Source organism: Mobula hypostoma, chromosome 19 (assembly GCF_963921235.1).
Source record: "Mobula hypostoma chromosome 19, sMobHyp1.1, whole genome shotgun sequence".
In the NCBI taxonomy this organism is placed as follows: Eukaryota; Metazoa; Chordata; class Chondrichthyes; order Myliobatiformes; family Myliobatidae; genus Mobula; species Mobula hypostoma.
The window spans coordinates 38,490,337-38,515,729 of NC_086115.1; the positions used below are offsets into that span (position 1 = coordinate 38,490,337).

General features: G+C 38.4%; 1 protein-coding gene across 2 annotated transcripts in view; it reads left to right on the plus strand.

Moving 5' to 3' along the window:
• ide (insulin-degrading enzyme) overlaps positions 1 to 25,130 on the plus strand; it is a 114,690-nt gene extending 89,560 nt beyond the window's left edge. For both annotated transcript variants that reach the window (XM_063071724.1, XM_063071723.1), the window contains exons 20-25: positions 1,485 to 1,652; positions 6,060 to 6,332; positions 7,606 to 7,667; positions 17,401 to 17,473; positions 19,202 to 19,269; positions 24,613 to 25,130. In XM_063071724.1, coding sequence (XP_062927794.1) covers positions 1,485 to 1,652; positions 6,060 to 6,332; positions 7,606 to 7,667; positions 17,401 to 17,473; positions 19,202 to 19,269; positions 24,613 to 24,708 — 740 coding nt within the window. In that variant the 3' untranslated portion in view covers positions 24,709 to 25,130. The remainder of the gene's footprint in view (positions 1 to 1,484; positions 1,653 to 6,059; positions 6,333 to 7,605; positions 7,668 to 17,400; positions 17,474 to 19,201; positions 19,270 to 24,612) is intronic.
• The last annotated feature ends 263 nt before the right edge of the window (positions 25,131 to 25,393 follow it).

Here is a 25,393-nt window from a genome sequence, read left to right on the forward strand (position 1 = left end):
GAACAAGGTGGGGCTGATGGGCTGGCGTGCATTTATTTCAATGTGAGGATTATTACAGGTAAAGCAGACAAACCTAGGGCCTAATTAGTACATTGAACTATGAAGCTGCAGCCATTACGGAGACATAGCCAAAGGAAGGGCAGGACTGGCAACTCAGCATTCCTGAATTGATTGCCAAGGGAGAATTGCTTATTTGGGAATCCTGTGATTTACTAACTGCAACACTTTTTAAAAAATGAAATGTTTAAAATTTGAACACTTCAACATGATAAACTATCAAATGATGTTTAAGAAGTTAAATTTCTTGTCTATCACTTTTAAGGACAGAAAGATGGGCTTTGCTGTGATGGAATCCATTTTGATATGTGTATTCCCCCTGTAAATGTTAAGAAATCTGGATGTGTTCGTTTGAAATTAAGACGGAACAAAGGGTTATATGACCTAATTGGCCGGTTTAATGACCTCTGAATGCCCTCATGCACTCTTTTTCCCAATGAAGTACTTTTGAAATTTAGTCGCTGTAATAATGTAAGCAACATATCAGCAATGTCCCACAATTAGCAATGTGATAACGACCTGATAAAATGTATTAGTGATGTTATTGACAGATTAATATTGACCAGCTGATTGAGGTGACACCTTTGCCCTTCAGAATAGTACCATGAGATCTTTTTTGTCTATGAAAGCCACAAGTAAGACCTTGGATTTAGCACCTCACTGGACATATGACACCTCTGATACTGCGGGAATGTTGTACATATGCATTAATTCATCAAGCTAGATTTTTGTACTCTGTTTCTGGAGAGGTAATTGAACCAAAACCTATTGACGTGTTGAATGAAATGATAATTTAGTTTCAGGTAACTAGAGTTTGGACTTCAATACTTCACTAACCACAAACTGTATGAAGATCTTAGTATTTAAGCCCATGTGATATTGTTGACGATGTAAATTCAGTTTTGTGCATTGATGTACAAGACTGAGCCAAATGCAGAGTATTTTTAAGGCTGTTTCAGATATCTTAAGACTTTATACAAAGTAAACAAGACCATCTGAGATTATTTTTGGCTTTTCGAATCCAGTTTGTAGAACTATTCTTTTTTTCTTATAGTTAAGCATATTAATGTTAAGTGTTTTTGCTGCTACTGGCTTTTTGGAAAAATGAAGCTTGCAATTCAATTCTTACTTTAATGCTAAAAATTCTTTTGTATAATTAAGAATGTTATAAGTACGATTTCCTTAAAAACAAGCTTTCAGATGTTGTTAAAAACGTAATTACTCTGTTTTTAAAAGACAGTTTATAAAAGAGAAGCATTGTACCAGTATGTTGCTAATTGGTGGAACTTGAAAGATTGCTAATGTCAGTTTGAATTAGGTGTGGGTCTATTCATCAGGGTTGTAATGAAGTAATATGAACTAGGATGCTAAGGGAATAGTCTGCTGACTAACTCCAAGATTGCTTTTGTCGTATGCACCTTGTATAGGGGGATGGTTTGTGTACCAGCAGAGAAATGAGGTCCACAACAACTGTGGGATTGAAATCTACTACCAGACAGACATGCAAAACACCCATGAAAATATGCTGTTGGAGCTTTTCTGTCAAATTATATCAGAGCCATGTTTCAACACACTACGAACCAAAGAACAGTTGGGTGAGTCAAATAACTTGAATATAAGATGAAACTCATGACTGGCTCAATAAGCATGATGATAATGTTGTAGGAGTTTATCTGCCTGACTATATATTACACATTTTATATGTTAAAGATCAAAGGTAACAGCAGGACAATTGTAGCGTCACAGTGTATCTACAATACTTCCTTTGAATTGATTATAATTTTGAAACACCTTCATCTTCACACCCACACTCCAGACACCCAAGATAAATGTTAATTCCCACAGACTCTGGGCCATATTCATGCATATGCAGGCATCTGGGCTCACATAGGGTGTTTCATTGTTTGCAACCAACCCTAAAATGCAGCTACAGGAAGACCATTGTTCAGAGCTGCATGTTAAATTCAATCTACAATCACATTCAGATCTGAAAATTGGTTGCTGTTGAAATTAATGTTTGCTACATACCCTAACTTCAGAGTGCACCCTAACAGACATTATATTGGAATGAAAAAGGATCTAGTGCTTTCCCGGCATATATGACGAATAAACTTTTCTTGGGCTTCTAGCTGTGTACAGGTATCGATTATAACTGATGTTTCGATGACAAACTCTGCCATCTTCATCAAGAGATGATACCTGGGCATGTATAGTCCAGTGACATTTATGCCCTCATATTCCATCCCTCCTGATTGGTTAGTCCTCATCCAATCAATTTTCTGATCTCCCACCTTGTTTATAATCGAATTCCAGTTCTTTCTTGGAGTGAGACCTTTTTCTTCAGTAAAATTCTTTTCCTTTAGTTTTATTTCCATGGCTTCCTTTACCAGGTAGTCCCAAAAGCCATTGGTGCGGCACAGTAGCTTTATGTCATTAAAGTCAGTCCAATGGCCAGAATGAATACAGTGTTTTGCTCCCTCCAGTTTCTCCAGGTAACCCAAATGGATACGCCTCCTGGCTCCTTGATGCGGGTTTCCACCATGTGTCCCATCTGCCGAAATTCACTGCTCTGCATTCACAGGGAATCCTGTAAACGCCAGCCGACCTGAGGCCTAGGTCATCTTTGACCTGCATAAGCTGTGACTTGAGCTTCCTTGCGGGTGTGTGGATGGTATTCGGTATTTCTTCGGGATCCTGGTGATCCTTCCGAAACCATGGAAGTAAAGGGGAGTCAGGCGGTAGCGACAGGTTCCTCCTCATTGTTAGGTTTCCAGGCCTTTTTGTGTCAGCCCTTTTAAGGACCCAATTAATTTCCTTCACCTTGTAGCCATTCTGTAGGAATGTCATACATAATCGTGCATAGTCCAAGGCTACCGTCCAGTTTCTGTCGTATGAGAATGTCCGGGAACGGGAGGCAACCATTCTTCTCCATCTCCATTGTGAATTGAATGTTTCAATGTATGCTGTTCAGATGGTTGTGGAACTGTTGGAGTGCCTGGAGTCCATGAGGCCACACTACGAAGGTGTCATTGTCGTTTCTGAAGAAGCATTTGGAGTGTAAGAACCCTCTCCTCAAATTCCTCCATGCAGAAATTAGGAATAGCCAGTGACAAGGGTGGTCCCATGGCCACTCCATCCATTTGTTCATAGTAGTCCCCCTTACAGAGGATGTACATTAATGTAAGACTGTGTTCAAAAAGGTCATTGGTACCCTTAGCAAGCCTTGACCGTAGGGAGAGCCAAGCCCTCCTTAATGGGAACTCTCATGAATAGAGACACCACATCAAAACTGACCATTATGTCCTCCAGGTTCAGCTGGATGTTGGTTATCATTTTAACAAAGTTGGTGGAATTCCTAATGTGATGCTCCCAACCCCCAACAAAGCGAGACAGCATGGTCGTTAAATGCTTAGCAAGATAGTAAGTCGGAGAATCTAGCCCTCTGGTAATAGGCTTCGTGGGTACCCTCCTTAGGGAGTCTTGGTGGTACAGTCACCCGAGGTCTGCTGGCAGTCCGGATTTTTTCAGTAAAGCGCATATTCCTAATTTCTGCATGGAGGACTTTGAAAAGGAATAGACCTAAAGAAGTTTAATATTTTTCCTAGCTCAGAAATTCCAGCTTTATTGCCGAGAAACTATAAAAGATCTCTTCATCTGTAGGTTGTGACATTTTTACTTCTTTGACTTCAGAACTGGTGAACAATTTGGCAGGGTGTTCAGAACAGTTGTTCTCTCAAGGAAGCCAATAGGCATGGAAGAAGAAAATGGTGTGAGCATTAGTACTGGATGTTCTCCCTTTGGCTTCATTGTAACCTCCAAAAATTTGGAAAAGCAGGAACACTCTCAAAAATGATATATCAGCCTTTGGTAAGCCACATCAGGGCTCTTCCAAAGTGTGATCAAGGCTTTGATCCTTTGTGGATTGAAGGGTACATGAGGAAAAAAATAGTGGTGTATGCCACAAATGTATTCCTCGAAATGGTAAGTTGCTATAGATTCCTCCCTGTACCCTTTATTATAACTTGCAGGCAAATTCCCTGTTTACAGTTTTTTAAAAAATACACATCTATTTTGTTTCAACTTTTCCAATTCATTTGACAGTCACCACTGGCATTCACAAAACTTTCAATTATCAATTTTGTACTGTAACTGAAAACTCTTAATAATTTCAGTATCTCAGAAATTTTGTCAGATTTCCAAGTAGTTCTGTCCAGGTGTTGTAAGCACAAAGTGTGTGGATCCTGCCCATCCATAGGCATGCCAATGTTAACACAGTCCCTCACCTTCATTTACCAAGCATGATGCTAATATTTTAAATGGTAATCATAAGCATCACAATGCAATGCAGATGAAAGGTAGCACTTTCAATAAATTAGTTACATTTTCACAGAAGAAAAGTTTTGTGTGAGGTGTGCATTCATGAGAAGGCAAAGATTTATCATCCACACTTAATTGTCCTTGAAAAGACATTGAGTTGCCATCTGGAGCTATTGCCGCGTCTGTTTCCACACTACTCCATGTAGGAATTGTACTAGTAATGGGATTTGGAGAGGAATTTGCACAAGATACTACTCCTATGCACATGCTGCCCTTGTTTCAATTGAATTTGCAAGATGCAGGCAATGATTCTGTGAAATTTTTGCATACTTCAGTGCTTCAAGGAGGGGTTGTAATATCAATTAATGGCATACCTTTATCCTAGCTGAAGTCAAGTTACTCCAGTGTAATTGGAGCTGTAGTCATCCATGAAAGTAGATGGTATTCCGTCCCAACACATACCTAGTAGATTATAGAAATGTACCAAGTAGCACAAGTGGGAGCAGGAAGTTGAAAGGGTAGGAAGAAAAGGCAGGATGCATTCTGTAGGCAACATATCTGAGAAAGCTTCTGATATGTTAATCAGACCACTACTTGCAAAATATGGCTTGATTTTAAGCAGGGAGAGAATCCAAGGTGCTTCAGGAAAGTTGCAAGCATTTGGCTTTTGTGAGTATAAAGTCCCTGAATCTAGAAATGGGAAACACTTGGACAGACTGTACAAGTGGTCAAACTGGGAAGTAGTGGCCAATATGAGAGAAGAGTGATGTTATCCATTTTTGGTCCAAGAAACAAGAGTTTTCTTTTAATGACACAAAATCAGGAGCAAAATAATTGTCCAGGAAGAGAAATCATCAAAACCTACGAGGCAAGTCTATAAAATAATCATGTACAAAAGCAATAAATAATGGAACATTGAAATATTGGTTTGATTCCTCTGTTCAGATCCATTGAGTGTTGGGATAACCACAATTTGACTAAAATGCTCAGTATTCGGCAGTGCACCTGCGAAAGGAAATACTGATCTTAGACAAACTGCAGTATAAATTTGCCAGTATGCTACCAGGTTTTAATGCACTGCATTTTGAAGACAAGTTGCATAAAGCTGACTTACATTCAGTTGAGTTTAGAAGACTGAGAAGTGATTTTTAAACTTGTCAGATTAAAGTGGTGGTAGGACTTTGATAGGGTAGTGAAAATACTTGCTGTGGACAACTTACGAGTAATATCAGAATTATTTGTTTTAGTTATAGTGTTTAGTAGTCACCTGAAACAGTGCCAAAATGCTGTAGATGTAAGGTCAATTGAAATTTTCAAGACAGAGGTTGAAGCATGTCTATCAAATTGAGTAATAATTAAGGTGTGGTTCAGCCAGTTTATTAGGATAATTAGGACTGAGGGACTGAATGGCCAGCTTTTATTCCCTTTGTAATCTAGTTCACAACAGACTTTGCAGCTACATCTAGATTGTGCTCTCTGGAAACAAGTATTTAAGTTTACAAATGCAACTACATTGGACTGTTTCAGCAATTCTGCTGATATGCAAAAAATTTTATAGTTGTGCAACCTACAGTGTTAATCTGTGCAAGTTTTTACATTATATAAACATTAATTAATTGCAATTAGATCCATATAAATTATTTTTACAATTATGCTTACTTGAATTTATCTTTCCTTTGTGGCAGGTTATATTGTGTTCAGCGGTCCTCGACGAGCAAATGGTGTTCAAGGACTGCGTTTTATTATCCAGTCGGAGAAACCTCCTAACTACCTGGAAAGTAGAGTCGAGGCTTTCCTAAAGACTATGGAAAGACATATTGAGGAGATGACAGAGGAAGCTTTTCAGAAACACGTTCAGGCTCTGGCTATAAGGCGTCTTGATAAACCAAAGAAACTCTCAGCTGAATGCGCTAAGCACTGGAGTGAAATAATTTCTCAACAATATAACTTTGACCGAGGTATTATAAAATAAATATTGCTAATGACATTGCCAGAAGTAAAATATGTGGTTTATAGGACTCAACCGATTACAGAATATAAAACTGGTTTTCACAAATAGGAGCAACAAACACAAAATGCTGGAGGAACTCAGCAGGCCAGGCAGCACTTATGGAAAAGAGTAGGCTGTTGATGTTTCGGTGCACAAATAGGAAGTTACTGTCATTATTTGTTTAAATGGTGGATTGGGGTTGCAGTTTTTTTCCCATTTCTTCCCTGCAGACAAGGGAGAAGGGAGATATCCTTTCCCCTCAAGCCTTTGGTAATACTTTGTAACTGGCCAATGGCAAATAAACATGTTAGGATGTCACCAGCACAGGTTTGTTTTGATTTGGTGGTAGTGATGCTCTTTTTGGGGGGATGGGGAAAAGTGATAGTTAACAGTATTGGGAAAATGTTGCAACATTGGAGCAAGTTGTAATAATACTGCCGATACACAGCTGTTGCTGAATTCATACAAACTTGAGCCATGGTTCCTCCAGTTGACTTCTCAGTTCTGGACTACAGCTGTATGGCTATACTTGTTTTTTGTAACAAAACATATTTAAACTAAACAACAAACAACCGCTTTGCTGAACACCTACGCTCTGTCCGCCAGAGAAAGCAGGATCTCCCAGTGGCCACACATTTTAATTCCACATCCCATTCCCATTCTGACATGTCTATCCACGGCCTCCTCTACTGTAAAGATGAAGCCACACTCAGGTTGGAGGAACAACACCTTATATTCCGTCTGTGTAGCCTCCAACCTGATGGCATGAACATTGACTTCTCTAACTTCCACTAATGCCCCACCTCCCCCTCGTACCCCATCCGTTACTTATTTTTTACACACACATTCTTTCTCTCACTTTCCTTTTTCTCCCTCTGTCCCTCTGACTATACCCCTTGCCTATCCTCTAGGTCCCCCCGTCCCCACCCCCCGTCTTTCTCCCTGGGCCTTCCGTCCCATGATCCTCTCATATCCCCTTTGCCAATCACCTGTCCAGCTCTTGGCTCCATCCCTCCCCCTCCTGTCTTCTCCTATCATTTTGGATCTCCCCCTCCCCCTCCCACTTTTATATCTCTTACTAACTCTTCCTTCAGTTAGTCCTGACGAAGGGTCTCAGCCTGAAACGTCGACTGTACCTCTTCCTATAGATGCTGCCTGGCCTGCTGCGTTCACCAGCAACTTTGATGTGAGTTGCCTAACTTAGATTAGAATGAGAATCCTAACTTGTAATATGATTCCAGATAATATTGAAGTAGCACATCTGAAGACGCTGACTAAAGAGGACATAATAAATTTCTGCAAGGTAAGCTGCCATTCTTTTCTCACCATATGATAGCAGAAATCTGAGGAATTGTACATTTTGCTTTTCTCACAGGTCACATGAATTTGTCTTGTGTCCAATGAATTACAAGGTCCATTTGAAGTTCTTTTATAACATCTGTGCAGATGTGTGTCTTCTGCATCTTCTGTAAAAAGTCCTCATCAACCTTGGATGTTTGTTGACTTACCCTGCGATAGCTGGTGTTGAAAAAGTAATCACACGAATAGTACACCAAGCTATAAATACGGATGTATAATTTTGCTTCTTTTCTTGGTCATAGAGTAGTAGTGCACTACAGCACAGAAGTAGGCCTTTCAAGCCATCTAATCCGTGCCAAGCTGTTATCCTGCCTAGTCCCGTTAACTTGCACTTGGACCATAGCTCTCCTTAACCCTCTCCATGTACTAAATGTTGCAATTGAACCCATGTCCACCATTTCTGCTGGCAGTTTGTTCCACACTCGCTCCACCCTCTGAGTGAAGAAGTTCTCCTCCGGTTCCCCTCAACTATTTTTACCTATGATCCTGAACCTATACCTTTGTTCTAGTCGCACCTGACCTTAATGGAAAAAAGCCTGCTTGCATTTACCTATCTATACCCCTCATAATTTTGCATACTTATATCAAATCTCCCCTCATTCTCCTGTGCTCCAGGGAATAAAGTGCTAACCTATTCAACCTTTATCTATAACTCAGGCCCTCGAGTCTCAGCAACATCCTTGTGATTTTTCTCTGTATACTTTCAATCTTATTGATATTTTTCCTGTAAGTAGGTGACCAGAACTGCACACAACACTCCAAATTTGGCCTCACCAGCGATATATACAACTTCAACATAACATCATAACTCTTATACTCACTCTGATTTACAGAAGTCAATGTGCCAAAAGCTCTCTGTGACCCCATCTACCTGTTAGCCACATTCAAGGAGTTATGGATTTGTATTCCCAGATTTCTCTATTCTACCACACTCCTCAATGCCCCACCATTTACTGTGTAAATCCTACCCTGGTTTGTGCTTCATCTCATTTGGTATGCATTAAATTTCATCTGCCATTTTTCTAGCTGGTCCAGGATCCCGCTGCAAGTTTTGATAGCCTTCCTCACTGTTCACTACATGTACAATCTTGGTGTCATCTGCAAATTTGCTGATCCAGTTTACCACATTAGCATCCAGATCATTGATGTAGATCTCAAACAACAATGGACTCAGCTCTATGCCTGCAGTACACCACTAGTCAAAGGCCTCCTGTCAGAGAGGCCACTGTCTCGTTTCTCCAATGAAGCCAGTGTCGAATCTGATTTACTATCTTATCCTGAATGCTAAGTGACTGAACCTTCTTGACTGGCCCACCATACGGGACCTTTTCAAAGACCTTGCTTAAAAGTCCATGTAGGCAACACCCACTGTCTTTTTTGCTTCCATCAACTTTCCTGGTAACCACCTCAAAAAACTCCTCAGTCTTTTTTTCAGCATGAAAGCTTAAAAAGATGAAGGTATTATATGATATATTATAAATATGTTCCTATTTATTCCTAATGCAATAATTGGGCAAAAAGGTTGCAATAGCCACAGGACAGCACAGTGGCACAGCTAGTACAGCCACAGCTTTGCAACCTCAGATGCCTAGGTTCAATCCTGACCTTGGATGCTCTCTGGTCAGACTTTGCATGAATTCCATGTGACTGCATGGGTTTTGCCAGGTACTCCTCCCACATCCTAAAGGTTGGTAGGTTAATTGGGCACTGCAATTTTCCCTTTGTATATAGACGTGTTGCAGAATCTGGGAAGAGTTGATGAGAATAAAAAAAATAAGATTGATATAAAGATCAGTGTAAATGGCGATGGTCAATTTGGACTCAGTTGGCTAAGGAGCCTGTTTCTTGGCTGTAAACTATAACTGTAAGTATGCATTCCTTGAAAGGTAATCTAATAATAAGATAAGCAAGGTAATAGGAATATTTGAGAGTTACTAAGCTAAAAGCAAATTACTTCAGATGCTTCTGAAATAACAGCAAAAGATGTTGTAAGTACTTGGGAGATGAGACATAGATTCTGTAAAGAGCCAGTGGTTTTTTTTATCAGAACAAGGAAAATTGATAGAATTAGTTTTAGAGTTGCAGAGTGAAGGAGGTAGGTGAAGAGAGCAAAAGAGGACACTTGCGATAGCAATTAAATGCAAATTATTCGCTATTAGAATTGTTACATCATCTTTAAAAGTGGGTTGCTTCTTCCCGGTAATGTTTTGAATTTATAGACCATATCTTGAGGTGTAAAGGGAATAATTTTAGTTCAGAGAACACAATCTATACAAAATATCAGATGATTGTTTATGAAAAATAGATTTATTTTATATTTTCCCATTGCATAGACGGTCTTTTTGAAAAATCATCCTTGAATGCAATCTGGCAACAGGAAACAATATCAATTCTTGCATTAGACAGTATCTATGGAGATTTTTGCAATAGTAAAAACATTGCATAAAACGTGTTTTTTTTTGCTCAGTGTATTTTCTTTTTAGCTTCAAATTTACTCAAACTATTTTCTCAAGTGCTTCCAGACTAGTAATTTACTGAAAGACATTAAAGGGCATCATTCTCATTAATTTTTTTCTTTCCCAGAGTTTCATGTATAGCAGGAACTTAATGCCCATTTTCTCTCTCCACCCAGGACATCTGTGTTAGTGCTATGCCTCATCACCACTCTCCTAGTGCTTCCATATCTTACAAATCCCCTTTCAACACTATCCAATCATTCTATCCCATTTTCATTCTCTAACCTCACATGTTCATGTTATTTTTATTTCTGCTATAAATCTGCAGTTTGAAATCACTTTTGAGTGGCTAGAGCTTTGAAAGAAAAAGGTAAATACAATTAAAAATGTAGTTCAACAGGGTAATTGTAACTAGGTTGTGATAATACTCTTAATATATTAAATTTCCTCAAAGCAATGATCTGTTGATTATTTTGTCTCATTGTGAGGTCCATTTTGCATTTTAAAACGTTACTGCAAGTGAAGCCACTATGTATAGGTTACCCTATACCAATTTGAAGTTTTCAAAAATAAACTCTGATTTCATTTCATAATTGTGCTTGGTGTGATTGAAAGGCCTTCATAAAATAAAATGTGAATCACTTGTAATGTTTCAAATGGTGAATTAGGTCTGCCATTTTAAATCATGTCTATATTAAAGTTCAAAGTTCAACTGTAACACCTGATATTTAAGAATTCCCAGTTCAAAAAAGCCTCAGCAATTATTAATTCAGGAAGTAACCTTTGGAGTATATTTTCGATACCTAAGCTAGATATAGTTATCATGTAATTTTTTTTGTACATTGTGCAGCACAGCAGTATTTTGCCCAAACGATATAATCGTTTCCAATTTATTCCTAGCAGGAAATAGTTTAATATGTATTCAGTATTCATATGCAAATGTAACATATTGCACATTAAAGAAAGATGAAAATATAAATGTGATTCAAGCTGTTACCTAGCAACAGCAGGGATCCTTGATGCAAATTGTTCTAATGTACATGTTCACATGGAGCTCATTATCCCCAGTGAGAAATAAGGTTGTCCTTGAATGTAATTGTTTGCCTGTGTCATCAGTGAATAGTATCAAATTGTTTTGGTCACTTATTTTGAAGGCTTTAGATTCCACAGTATCTTGTAGAAAATGCATCCAGGCTGAGTAATTGCAATTCTGAATCTGGGAATGTTATTGTTCTTTTAATTTATGTACCATATTTTCATTCTAAATGCAGCATCTTTTCTTTCCTCTCCAAATGTGATTCACCTCCAATCTAGAGATAATGCTGCTGTTTGGTAGAACACTGCAGAAACCCACCCATACAGCTGTTCTCCTTTGGGCATTGACCAGAATTATAGAAGAAATACTAACTTAATGCTTGCTGTTTAGAGATTCATGGCACTGCTCTGGCATAGTTCAGTAGTTCATATGCATCCTTAGTGATCGTTGCCAGATCTCGTCACTGCAGCATAACTGCTGCCATAAGCAAGGTTTCAGAATCTGGTGTTGGCCACATTCACAGTAGTTGTCATTTTGAATCTTGGCCAATGCTCCCTGTAATTTTTTTTTATAGCCACATAGACCAACCATTGCTCTGAGCAGGAAATTTTTGCCCGAAAACTGCAAAGCACTTTAATAAAACATTATATAAAAGGAAATTCCAGCTACATGGCAGCAAAGGCTATGTGAGCGAGAGCACTTAATTACTGTGCAGCCATGCACCTGCGCAACTTAGAGGGAACAGTGATCTTGGCTTTCACAGAAGTCCTATAGTTTTCTTTAAATCATTGCCAGTTTTGTTTAGTTGAAGGCACCGGAAGCTAAGGCATTTTCTAAATAATCCTTGAGTGCAATAATAGAGGTGAAGACTTTGGAGGCAGATAAAAAGCAGTTAATTGTAATTTGAGGAAATTACAATGAAAAGGTACTGACAGATTCGTAAGTAGTCGATTCTGCAAGGACGATTCACACAATAATAGAAGTCTGAAATGAAAACAAGAATTCTAGAAATAGCCAGGCAAGGGAACATCTGTTGAAACTTTTCAGAATGATGATCTTTGGTCAGAAATGGGATAAAGTATGTATGTTTTAAGAGAAGGGAAAGGGGTGGAGAAAATTTAGGAAATATCTATGATGCGGAAACCACAGCAGATATGGCACAAAAAATGGAAAAGTAACTCACCTGATTAACAAAATAAGTCTTGTAAGGTTGTGAGACAAAGTACTGAAAAGCAGATTAAGAACAGCGTAGATTTCAGCAAAGGATAATAAAATTGAAAAAGAAGTAGAGTAGAGAAAGAAAAAGGCATACAGGAGTGAGATATACCAACTAGTGGAGTGGTGCCGCAGCAACAACCTGGCACTCAACGTCAGTAAGACGAAAGAGCTGATTGTGGACTTCAGGAAGGGTAAGACTAAGGAACACATCCTTATTGAGGGATCACAAGTGGAGAGAGTGAGCAGTTTTAAGTTCCTGAATGTCAAGATCTCTGAGGATCTAACTTGGTCCCAACATATCGATGTAGTTATAAAGAAGGCAAGACAGCAGCTATATTTCCTTAGGAGTTTGAAGAGATTTGGCATGTCAACAAATCACTCAAAAACTTCTGTAGATGTACCATGGAGGGCATTCTGACAGGCTGCATCACTGTCTGGTATTGGGGGGGGGGGTGCTACTGCACAGGACTGAAAGAAGCTGCAGAGGGTTGTAAATGTAGTCAGCTCTATCTTGGGTACTAGCCTACCAAGTACCCAAGACATCTTCCGGGAGTACTGTCTCAGAAAGGCAGTATTCATTATTAAGGACCTCCAGCACCTAGGGCATGCCCTTTTCTTACTGTTACCATCAGGTATGAGATACAGAAGCCTGAAAGCACACACTCAGCGATTCAGGAACAGCATCTTCCCCTCTGCCATCCGATACCTAAATGGTCATTGAACCCTTGGACACTACCTCACTTTTTTAATATATAGTATTTCTGTTTTTTGCATGTTTTTTAATCTGTTCAATGTACATATATTGTAATTGATTTATTTTTTATTATTTTTTTTCTCTTATATTATGTGTTGCATTGAACTGCTGCTGCTAAATTAACAAATTTCACATCACATGCCAGTGATAATACTGTAAACCTAATTCTGATTCTGAAACTAACCATAAAAATGGACATAAAAGCTTTTAAAAATAGATGAAAAAAAGAAGACTGGATCAAAGACTAGACTTATACAGGACCTTTGTGAGACCAACGGAGTACACAAGTTCACCAGACTTGGTGGAATTGTCTCATGAAGAATAATAGAGGATCTAATTGAAACTTTAAAAATTTTGACAGGAATAGACAGACTAAAAGAGCAAAGGATGTTTTCCCTGGCGAGAGGGTCCATAAGGAAGATTCACAATCTTCGGATGTGCAGCAGGACGATTGGGACTCAAATGAGAAGCAATTTCATAACTCAGAGTGAATCTGGAATTAGCTACTGCAGAAGGCTGTGGAGGAAATGGATGTTTTTATATATGTAAAAGCCATAAAGGGGTAAGGGGAAAATGTGGAAATGTGGTACTGATCAACCAGGATCATATTGTATGGTAGAGCAAGTTCAAGTGTCTGAATACCTGTACAACTGGTATTATTTCATTTTCCCAGTGTCAGAATCAGAATCAAGTTTATTATCACTGACATAAGTTGTAAAATTTGTTGTTTTGCAGCAGCAGTACAGTGTAAAAAAAATAGTTATTACTAATTTACAATATAAATAGTGTTGAAGACAAATATCAAGGTGGTGTTCGTGGGTTTTTTGGACTATTCAGAAATCTGATTGTGTGGAATATTGAATATGCATCTTCAGGCTCCTATATCTCATCCTTGATGTAGTAATGAGAAGTGGGCATGAGGATCCTTAAAGATGGATGCTGCCTTCTTGAAGCACCACCTTTTGAAGATATCCTTGAAGGTGTCTTTATCCTTCCAAATCTAATGTACACTTTTGTCCCCAAGTTGTAAATGTGTTTTACTCCTTTCATTGTTATTGATATTCTTTTCTTGCTTCCTCTTATCACACTGAATGCTGTGCACACTCAATATTTTAAAGCACTGCCTACCACATTTGATTCTATTTGTCAGGATAGTGGTGTCTTCCTGATTTAAATGAAATTTGTTAGTGGAAGCAACTCCCTTTGACGTGTACTGATGCCAGCCCATCTTTCTCCCCCTCCCAGGAAATGAAACCCTCTACCTCCCACTGAATTAGCTGTAAAATTAGTGTTATGATGTCCCTTGCTTGGTTTAAGTACCAATCTGACAGTTTTCTGTATTATTCTTTTAATTTCAACACCATATTTTCAAACACTCTTGGCAGAACCTTATTCATGGATATAAGGTCCTATGTGAACACTGGTAACTTTATCCTTGCCCTCTAACTTCAAAGACTCCAACTTTGACAATCCTTGTTGTTTCCAGGTCCCAGCTGCAGCTAGCATCATTTCCATAGGAGCAGAATTAGGCTATTCAGCCCATTGAGTCTGTTCCATTATTTCATCATGGCTGATTTATTATCCTTCTCAACTCCATTCTCCTGCCTTCTCCCCCATAACCTTTGACATCCTGACTAATCAAGAACCTATCAACCTCCACTTTAAGTATATCCTATATCTTCCTCTCCACAGCCATCTCTGGCACTGAGTTCCACAGATACACCACACTCTGGCTCAATAAGTTCCACACTTCTATTTTAAATGGATGCCCACTATTCCATGGGTTCCCAACCTGGGGTCCAAGGACTCCTTGCATAATGGTAAGGGCCCATGGATTAAAAAATGTTGGGAACCTTTGCTCTATTCTGATGCTGAGGTCTCTGGTCCCAGACTCCCCAACTATAGGAAACATCCTCTCCACATGCACTCTTGTCAAGGCCTTTCAATATTGGATAGGTTATAATGAGATCCCACTTATTTTTCTAAACTCCAGTGGGTACATCCCCTTTTTATTCCTGGATTAATTCTTGTGAACCTGCTCTGGTCCCTCACCAATGTCAGCACACAATACTCCAAGTGTGGTCTGACCAATGCCTTGTAAAGCCTAAGCATTACATCCCTGCTCTTAAATTTTACTTCTCTTCTTGAAATGAATGCTGACATTGCTTTAACCTTCCTTAGCACTGACTCAATCTGCAAGTTAACCTTTAGGAAATCCTGCACAAGGACTCCCAAGTCCCTTTGCACCTCTTTTTTAATTTTCACCCCGTTTAGAAAATAGTCTCTGCCTTTGTCCCTTCTACCAAAGTGCATGACCATACACTTCCCTATACTATATTCCATCTGCCACTTCTTTACCATTTCTTCTAATCTAAGTTCTTCTGCAGATTCCCTGCTTCTTCACCACTACCTGCCCCTTTGCCTGTCTTCATATAGTCCACAAAGTTGGCCAAAAGTTCCACCATCTACATCATTTACACATATTGTGAAAAGAAGCAGTCCCATACACATACTGCTTTGTCCATCCACCTGATTGGGCTTTCTAGCTTGTTGCTATGGTCAGTTTGACTTTCACTTTGTACACTGCTGTGTCAGCTAAGACTACAAAGAAAACAACTGAGATTCTCCAGCAATGCACAAGTGGCTTACATATTGCTTGCCTTGGAGTCCTATCCTGGCTGCTAATCAGATTACAACCCAACCTAATGCATGTCTGTCTACTAGATCAAAGTATTCTAGTAACACTCACACTCCCCAACATTCTGTAACATCTGTATTTCAGACATCACCTCAATTACTCTCAGATGGCCCAATGCTTTTCACAAACTTCCATAGGCCTTCACCTGTCTTTTCCCCCCTATAGTACTTGTTAAGTTATCTTTAATGGACCTATTATTATTAAATAGTACTTTTCCCAAAAAAAACCCAAATCCTTGAATTATTTAAACATAAAATGTATGAAATTAAATATATTCTTGCAACTTACTCCCACCACCTCCGCTGTGTGCTATAATGTCACTGTGATTTACATCATTTCTTTCTTTTCGATAATATTTCTCTAAGTCCTCCTTTTTAAAACCTTTGCTATTCAGGTTTTCCATTTTTGTGTATTCTAAAATTTGCCATAAAACTAAAATTCCTTTTATGCCCTCTCACCTTCTGCTGGTATTTGCAGATTCTTGTTCCAGGACCATAATTCTTTCTTTTCTCCAAAAAATAGATGATACATCAACTAAGTTTTTCATTGCACCAGTGCCTCCATGTAATTGTGGATATGACAATAAACTTGACTTTGACAGGAGGGATCTGGAACCCAAACAAATGTCATAAGTCGGGGAGGCGACTGCATTCTGAGTTCCACTTGGCAGAAGATGCTTACAAGCTCCATGGCAACCAGCAAATCATCACACTAGTCTCCAAATGCTTATTCATATATACAGGCTGTACATAAGTTGAGTGTTCATACTTTCTCATGTTTAGCCCAGTGAATCTATAACCATCTCTCAAACCATCAGCCCTATTTTTCCACTTATTTTCCTCTTGTCTATTCTGTTTTGCTTTCTTTTCCCCACAAGTCCTGACCCTCTTCAGTTCACATATCACTAGGTACTTATAGCACCTTGTTAACTTATGAACACATCTTTAGGATGTTGGAGGTAAATGGGGGGTGGTGGTGGGGGGGGGGCGCAGAATCAAATCCAGGTCACTGGAGCTATGAGGCTGCAGCACACACTATAGCGCTACTGTGCTACCTCAAATTAATGTGATCCCCACGGACCAGAATTCATGTAAGGGTAAATTTAAAACCAGTGGGTAAATTGCTGTTTTTATATTATTTCATTTAACCACTTTGGTCCATACAATCTAATTTATAATTCCTAAAGCAAAAGTTTAAAATAAAATCTCTGTTTCTACCAATGCTCATTTCCCCAGACTGCAACTTCTTGTGGCTTCTTTGGAGATTAGTAAGAGATGCAGCATCAGATTTTGCCAGTGGAAGCCACAGTTGTGAATGAATAAATTACACAGTTGTGTAATTTGGTGTTAGGAGTTGTTTACAGGGCACTTGCAAGCAAGCAGTGTCGGCAAAAATCTTGTTAGAAAGTCATATATAAATGAAGACCGAAAACTAAATAATTGAAGCGCAAAATCCTTTTGACGAAATAAATTCTAGTTTACTGCAATATAACAGGCAGTTGTTCTTCAATTACAGGAGCTCCTGTCAGTCGATGGTTCCAGGAGGCGCAAGGTCTCCGTGCATGTTCTGTCCCGAGACATGGATTCCTGTGAGTATTTGTGACTCTTTTATTAACTGACTCCATAAAAAAACTATCACAAATATAAGAATTTAATGTAATTATTTATAGCATTCAGATTTGTGTTCAGTAATATCCAGCAGCAAAATGCATAGCTGTGTTTTTTTTTGTCTATTTTTGGCAATGTTATGAGAATGCTTAACACAGGGACTACTTAGCAAATACAAAGTGTTTCATCTGCTAGTGCTGCATTATGCTGAAGAAATTATTAAAGAAAGTTAAACTAAAAGAAAATTCCCATGAACGTTTAGTTGGTCTGATGGCCTCTAAAGAAATCAGTTAACATTGAAAGAAGATATTCAATTGGTTTTATGTTGTCAATGCTATTCCATAATTTCTAATCTGCTTTCAATTAATGATCTAACTAGTTCAGAAAATTGTCACTTTATTTTCTTCCAAAAAGAATATGAAAAATAAGCGTTTAAGACGGATGTCAACTTAGTTCCTATTTGTCCTATGTTATCAAACACTAACACAAAAATGAGTATGTTCATGTATGAAATTCCATCTTGTGCACGTAGCTCACTTACGGTTGCTGGTTTTAATCACATTCCAAATAAGAAAATCTGTACAGTAAGTGACATTAAGTAATATTATTGTCTAATTCACTAATCATATTTTGGTTTGACTCAGGTTGTGATATTTTAATCCTTTTTAAATGCCTGGAAAGAATATTTGCCTTTCTATTATGTTATAAATAAAAAATGAATCAGTTCACAGAAGAGGTTTAACTGTGAGATTCCAGCTCTCTGAGTTGTGAATAGAATCACCTGCCAAATTACTGTTTTTTCGAGAACCTTATCGGCTTAAGACAAAGGATGTATATAACATATCCTAAAAATGTTTACTACTTCAATAAATTTCGCAGTACACAGCAAAGGCCAAATCAATGTTTTATATTTGGTGCTCTTGAAAACAGTATCTCTTTGATTCTTTTTTCTACCCACATTTTGAAGAATTTGAAGAGTTTGCATACCTAAATCCCTGTTTTGCTGCTGCACTATCTTGAGGAATGTTACTGTTTAATGTATACTTGCCTTTTTTATGTTTGCAAATTGTTCAAGGCATTTCTATAATTGCACATACTCCAGTAGACTGATCAACCTCCTGAAGTCTGTTATCTTCCACTAGAAAAATGTTACAAAACCTTCAAACTCTTTGGTAAACAAAACCCATTCTGGCATAATTCATAGGGGAATAAAACATGTGCATCATTCCCTGCTTACTAACTTCTGTCTGCGGAATATATTAATCTCATAGCTTTGTTTTATTTTTTGCCAGTTAACTTGCCCAGGAAAAGTATTGGTAACTAAACTTCAATTTTTCATAATTCCAATGGTGAAAAATACTTAAACAAAATTTTTCTGACCAGTCCAAATCCTCTTCCAGTTTTCATTTTAAAATAAAGTGCTGTTAATGTGGAATTTTTCTCATCAAATTAAAATCAATTCCAAATGAAAGACAATAAATGTTTTCAGTCATTGAGTGTTTATGAATTGAAAGCTATATATTGTTAATCGTAGAATATACTGCTTTCCTATTGCTTCGAAACATATAATTTTGACTAAACGTTCATTAAATGTAACTATATCTTAGGCAATTGATTAGTTTATAAAATAAAAAAACAATCATTCTCTTGTATATTTTAAAATCATCTAAACACTGGTTATTTACATATGATAACAAATGTAATTCTAGGCCCTGTTATTGAACATACTCACTGTCAAAATGATGTCAACTTGACTCCTGCACCACCTTTGCCTCAGGTGAGTAATTTTTTTGATTTCATTTATCTTTTTCCCTACAATATCGTCATTGAAAATACCTTGAAGGTTTTAGCAACAACAGGTACAAGCTTGGTAACTGCCATCTTATGAGTCTAACATTAGTGATAGAGAGGATATTGGAAAAAGATCCTGAAGGTCAGAATTAATCTACACTTGAAAGGTAGGGATTAGTGAAAGATGAGCCCCTTTTTAGGGAGATCCTGTCCATTCTATTAGATTGAATTTTTGAAGATGTAACAAAATGTGTTGATGAGAGCTGTACATTGAAGTAGTATACAAGTTCTGTAAGGTCCCACTTGAGAGAATGGACCAAAAAGTTCAGTAGGTACTTTTAATGTCAGAGAGATGTATACAATATACATTTTGTATACTACCCCCCTCCCCCCCACCGTACAGCAAAGCACCAATAAAGACACATACTTGCAGTACCCCAAAGATTACTTGTTCACCCGGTAATTCGACATACCATAGTGTCTGTGTCTGTCTGTCTGTCTCTGTCTCTGTCTCTGTCTCTGTCTCTCTCTCTCTCTCTCCCTTCCCTTCCCTTCTCTTCTCTTCTCTTCTCTTCCCTTCCCTTCCCTTCCCTTCCCTTCCCTTCCCTTCCCTTCCCTTCCCTTCCCTTCCCTTCCCTTCCCTTCCTTTCCCTTCCCTTCCCTTCCCTTCCCTTCTCTTCTCTCTCTCTTCCCCCCCCCCAATAAGGGAAAAAGAGATGGCCCCATTTCACAGCGAGAGGGGAAACATAACAAAACAACTCGACGATTTATGCTGTTAAAAGTCTGTTGCATCGCTTTTTCTGACTCTGTGCCCAAAGAATTCGGGTCTCTGGGCACGTAACCAGCAGCCAGCTTGCTGCTTTCAATCTTCCGTGTACTCCCACGACACATCAGGTGGCGGCACTAACCTCAAATCCACCTGCCTCCAGAGCCACAAAAATCCGGCACCCTGAAGGCTAGTCTTCCAGGCCTGGTCTTTGTCATATCGAAAAGCGGCCAGCTGTGAAGCCCTGAGAGCAGGTCCCATTTCCGCAAAGAACCGATGTCAGCATGTAACTCCAGGTCGGGGTCTTCAAAAGAACCCTGAGAAGGGAAAAAAAGAGATACTGAAGATAGAAATAGAGCTGTTTCCGAAGCAAAGGAGTTGTCGTTAGGCGCTATCATCCTAAGCTCCACCCACCCGTCTAAATCAGAGTCCATTAGCTGTTTTTGTGACTATTTGTGTACCACAAGCAAAGGTTCTGGGATGCTTGCTGTTTGTATACTGCATTCATTAATGATTTGGATATGATTAGTAAGTTTGCAGGTGACTCAGAAGTTGTTGGTGGTTATTGATAGGGAGGACATTAGTCTTATTCTAATTAGTTTGCAAAATGGTCAGAGGAAAGGCAGGTTAAATTTAATCCTGATAAGTGTGACATATTGCACTTTGGAATGACTATCAAGGATAGGACTATGCATTAAATGATAGAGGAACAGAGACTTCAGTGTACAAGTCCAAGGATCCTTGAAGATAATAGGACAGGTGGATCAAGAAGTGAAGAAAGTGAACAGCATGTTGTGTCTTTGTTAGTCAGGGTATGGAATATAGGAGGAGGGAAATTATGGTACAGCTTTATAAAAGAACATGTATAAGGGCAGTGGTCCCCAACCTCTGGGCCGTGGACGATACATTGCCGCGAAGAATGCAGGGGTGCAGCAGTGGTTGGAACGCACCCAGCACATCTTTAAGAAAAAAGCCGAAATAAACAAGCTAATTAATTAGGTGCTGCCTGGCACGTAAATGTTGGCCCAGAACAGGGGCGACGCAATCAATCTGTACCTCAGCTTTAACTTTCCTATTTTCTAAATCTCCAAATCTTTGCAAAACAAAACTTATCAATCAAAAATTTTAATTCACTTGGCATCCACAGTTGATTGGAAGGGAAAGCTTTGAAATTTCTGTTTGTGGAAAATTCACTTGCTTATTTCTACTCTCGCTGCAATTTTATGCGTCCTTGTTCTAACTTCTCTTCATCAGTAGTTATACAGCATGTAAACAGACCATTTGGCCCACTGCACCCACACTCAGTGGACCAGTGGCCACCCGTCTATGTCAATCCCATGTTGCAACGCTTGAACTAAAGTCTTCAATGTCTAGGCAATAAAAATAGTTATCTGGATCCTTCTTAAATGCCATCAGTGACTGTTTAGCCATCACTCTCTTGGGCAATCATTTCAGGAACTCAACCCTCTGGTTGAAACTATGCCCTCAGATTCCCCTAAATTTCTTAGCATTGGCCCTAAATCCTTGTCATCTAATTTTATTCACCTCTGAGAGAAAAATGTTTCCTGAAGTCTACCTTATCCAAACCCCCAATTATTTTATGTATTTCAAATTTATCCTTTTTTAACCTCCTCTTCTCCAAGGAGGACCTGGCTGGTGGCATAGTGGCATCAGCGTCGGACTTCGAGACAAGAGGTCCCGAGTTCGAATCCAGCCGGCTCCCCTGCACGCTTTCCATCCGTGCAGGGTTACGAGCTGGTGATCTCTTTGGAAACTCACCCGGCAGAAGGCAAAACTTGCCTCGTACACGGTTCCCCACTATGTCAGAGAGGTGTGGAGGGAAATCGCCGGCTAACCAGAGAAACTCCGGATGCGACGTACCTTTCCTTTCCTTTTCTCCAAGGAAAACAGACTAGCCTCTTCAGTTTCCCTTCATAATTGAAAGGTTCCATTCCAGGCAACATCCTGCTGAATCTTCTCTGCACCTTGTCCAGAACTATCACATCTTTCCACTAGTATCTAATATTGACCAGTGGGTGCAGTGTTCCAGCTGATGTTCGACCAATGTTTCATGACGTTGTAGCACTTGCTTTACAAGCTGTTGTGAAGGATACATACTAGTACAATTATCAACTGCTGCTGGAAGACCTGTCAGTTTATTGAAACAAAAACCCTTGGGTCTGCTGAAACACCTCCAGCTGTTACCCGATCTCAAGTTGTTATCTGCTTTCTAAACTTGTGTTAGTGCTCCTTATTTGGCTCATGCCTTTCTACATGATTGCTCTCCAGGTCCTCAATACATCTCCTTTTATTTATGTACCACTCACTAATTCAAGAGCTCATGTTGCTTTCTTTATTAAGTTAGTGACATTTGCTATCCATTTTATTGAATTTTCCTTAACTGCAATTTGCTTTGAAAAGTATCAAGAAGATATTTAATCCTCTTGATCGACTCGACTAGTACACTTGACCAAGGCATTCAACTTCGTTTTAACCCCCCTTGAGCTCCTCTATTATATAGGTACCCATCACTGTCCTCCACAAATCCCCACTACTCCTTCTCACATTCATGTGATTTAGAGCCAAATTCTTATCTATGTTCTTTGCTCTGACGTATTTAAGTAAGTAATGGGCTCTCAATTTTTTAAATTTTTTGCTTATATGTAGGTCAAAATTCTTCCTGCTGTTTGCAAGTTTTTTGATCTTTGCCTGTTCTGACAGTTGTCTATTTCGTCTTTCCTATGCATTTTATTTTACCCTCTCCCTGCTATTTTTATCGTATCAGTTTCATTATTAAATTATTTTGAAATTATCTGGTTTTTAAAAATGTGTAACTATTCTGTTTTATTTGTAAATACTTCTTTAATAAGTCTTAAATGATGCACAAATGAAATAATATAATTTCCACCAAATTCTAACCCCCTAAAATGCACTTTTTAATTCTCAGTGTAGCTTCTTCCCAAATGTTATTTAATTTGGTTAGCTGTTGCCACATTTCCCTTGTGTGTGGACAGTTTTGATGTTGCATTCCCTTTGATTACAGCATTCAAGCAATTTTGATCTGTAGAATCTCATGTAAGATAGTAAGTGTAACAACCTATTTTTGCATATGTGCTTTTGTCATGTTCAGTGACAGATAAATATCAACTGTGCACTGGAGTTAATGGCCACTCTCTTTGAAATTGTATCATAGCATCCTTTTCAAAAAAAACTTCTGAAGCAGATGGTGCTTCAGGTTAACGTCTCATATGAGACCTTTGACAATACAGCAATCCATCACCACTTTTTGGCCTGTACTTTTCCGATTGGGGCCTGTTCCCAACATTTGCCACGTGCCTAGCTCTCCCCTACTTGCTTTCTCCTGCTTTGTGAGGCCAGTCTTGTGGGTTGAGATTACCCTGGAGCTGAGTGGAAAAACGAAGGGAAAGACCCTAGACAATGTATTTTCATGACATCAGAGAGTGAAAACAAACCATGACTACAGTTACATGTTGGAACAGTTATCTTTTTTTAACACCTTTTTGTCCTTGATGTTTAAGAACAATAAAAAAAATTAAAATAATTTTAAAACAAATTAAATAACTTTAAAAATAATGCATCTCAAGTTGTGACCCCTTTTAAATAATTAAAGATGTTAATAAAGGTAATTTGCCTTTATACTTAATGCCTTGCTATCCCTATTCAAATAAGAGTTCATGAATTCTGCACCAATATTCATGTGACTGACACGAGATCCAAGAGATCTCCCACTGTATCAGCAGGGGAGTCTTGAGATGCTGTTGTTCAGTTTTGGACTTGTGTACCAAGTCTATCAGCAGAATGTAGCTGGGGATTTGCCAGAAGAATGTGGCCATAGTTTCGGATCCTAAAACCTACTGTCACTTCTTAGAAACAAGAAAAAGAGAATGATTAGGAGTAAGATGAACCCTTTGAAAATTAGTAACAATGGTATTGATATTGAAAATTAGGAAATAAACTTATTAACTAATTGCTTGCCACCAGTATTTACAAAAGGAAAATTATGAAATACTGGAAAATTACAAATTAGACTAATGTTTATTCTCTGGAAATTTCTAATCTATATAATTGAAATAGGTACAGCAATAGAAGATGTAGCCTCATGAACCAATGTTTGCGAAACCTTTTTTTTGTGTTTTGGTCAAAAACATGCATATTCCACCTACTTCCTCACTGTGGTAAGAATTAAATAGCCGTATAAACTGCAGATTGTTTGAAAGACATTTGTTTTGCCTCATTCAAAACAAATTTATTAACCTGAGCTATTTTCGAGGTTGAGGATATTCTGAGAAAAGAAAGCTCATGTTGATGGTTGGTATAGCTTGTAATGCTCCAGCTCAGCAGTTGAAGTAGGGATCATCATGACTTTTAAGAGAAAATCTGATAAGTCAAAGGAAATGAAGATAGACTCCGGGTTATATAGAAAAGGCAAGACATTTTAGGATTGGTTTTGACTTACTGCAGCTATTGAAACCGCACAGACATCCTCGTGGTGGACTTAACTCTTTTAATTATTAACCTAATAAACTATATTTTGTCTTCTAGCCAAGCATAATTGAGGATATGACCACATTCAAACGCAATTTACCACTCTTTCCATTGGCAAAGCCTCACATCAATTTCATGGCTGCAAAACTCTGAGAAATGGAATACTGATCCAAAGGAAGGAAGATGTGACCGAAAAACATAAGTGACCGTATTCGTTCTGCTGGGAATTGGAGAAACTTTCATAAGAGATCATTTTTTTTAAATGAACTCTTTGTGATTAGGAGAGTACAAAGCTATATAGTTGTTCTACATATTTCTGCCTGTTAAAGGTTCAGCTACCTAAGTGGTGTTTTAAATATTGTCCATAGACACTTCACACACAAGATTGGAAATCTACAAGACACTAATGTACAAAACAGTGAAATAACACTGTATAATATGAATCAAATTTCTTTTGTGATAGAGCCTTATAATTGAAATCCGTACCATGTTTTTACCTTGTACACAAATTTTGTAGTTTTGAATTTTTGTGCTCATACATCTGGTAGTAAAATGATGGAAACTTTTTTTTTGGTCTCAAACTACTCTGTAATGTTGATATGCCAACCTGCAGTGAATTCATTTATTAAATCTTGTAGAAGTGACTTTGAGTGAATTTGGTTCTGTAGTTACCTGAAACAATGACTTGTGCAGTTAAGCATGTTTTCAAAATTCCGATGAGTATGTTTGCACAGCGCTGCTAAATCAGAGCAGATAGAGAAACCATTGATAGGATGAAAGACCAGATGATGCATTTATTCAGAGAACTTGTGGAAAGCCTGATTGTAAAATAGTCTGA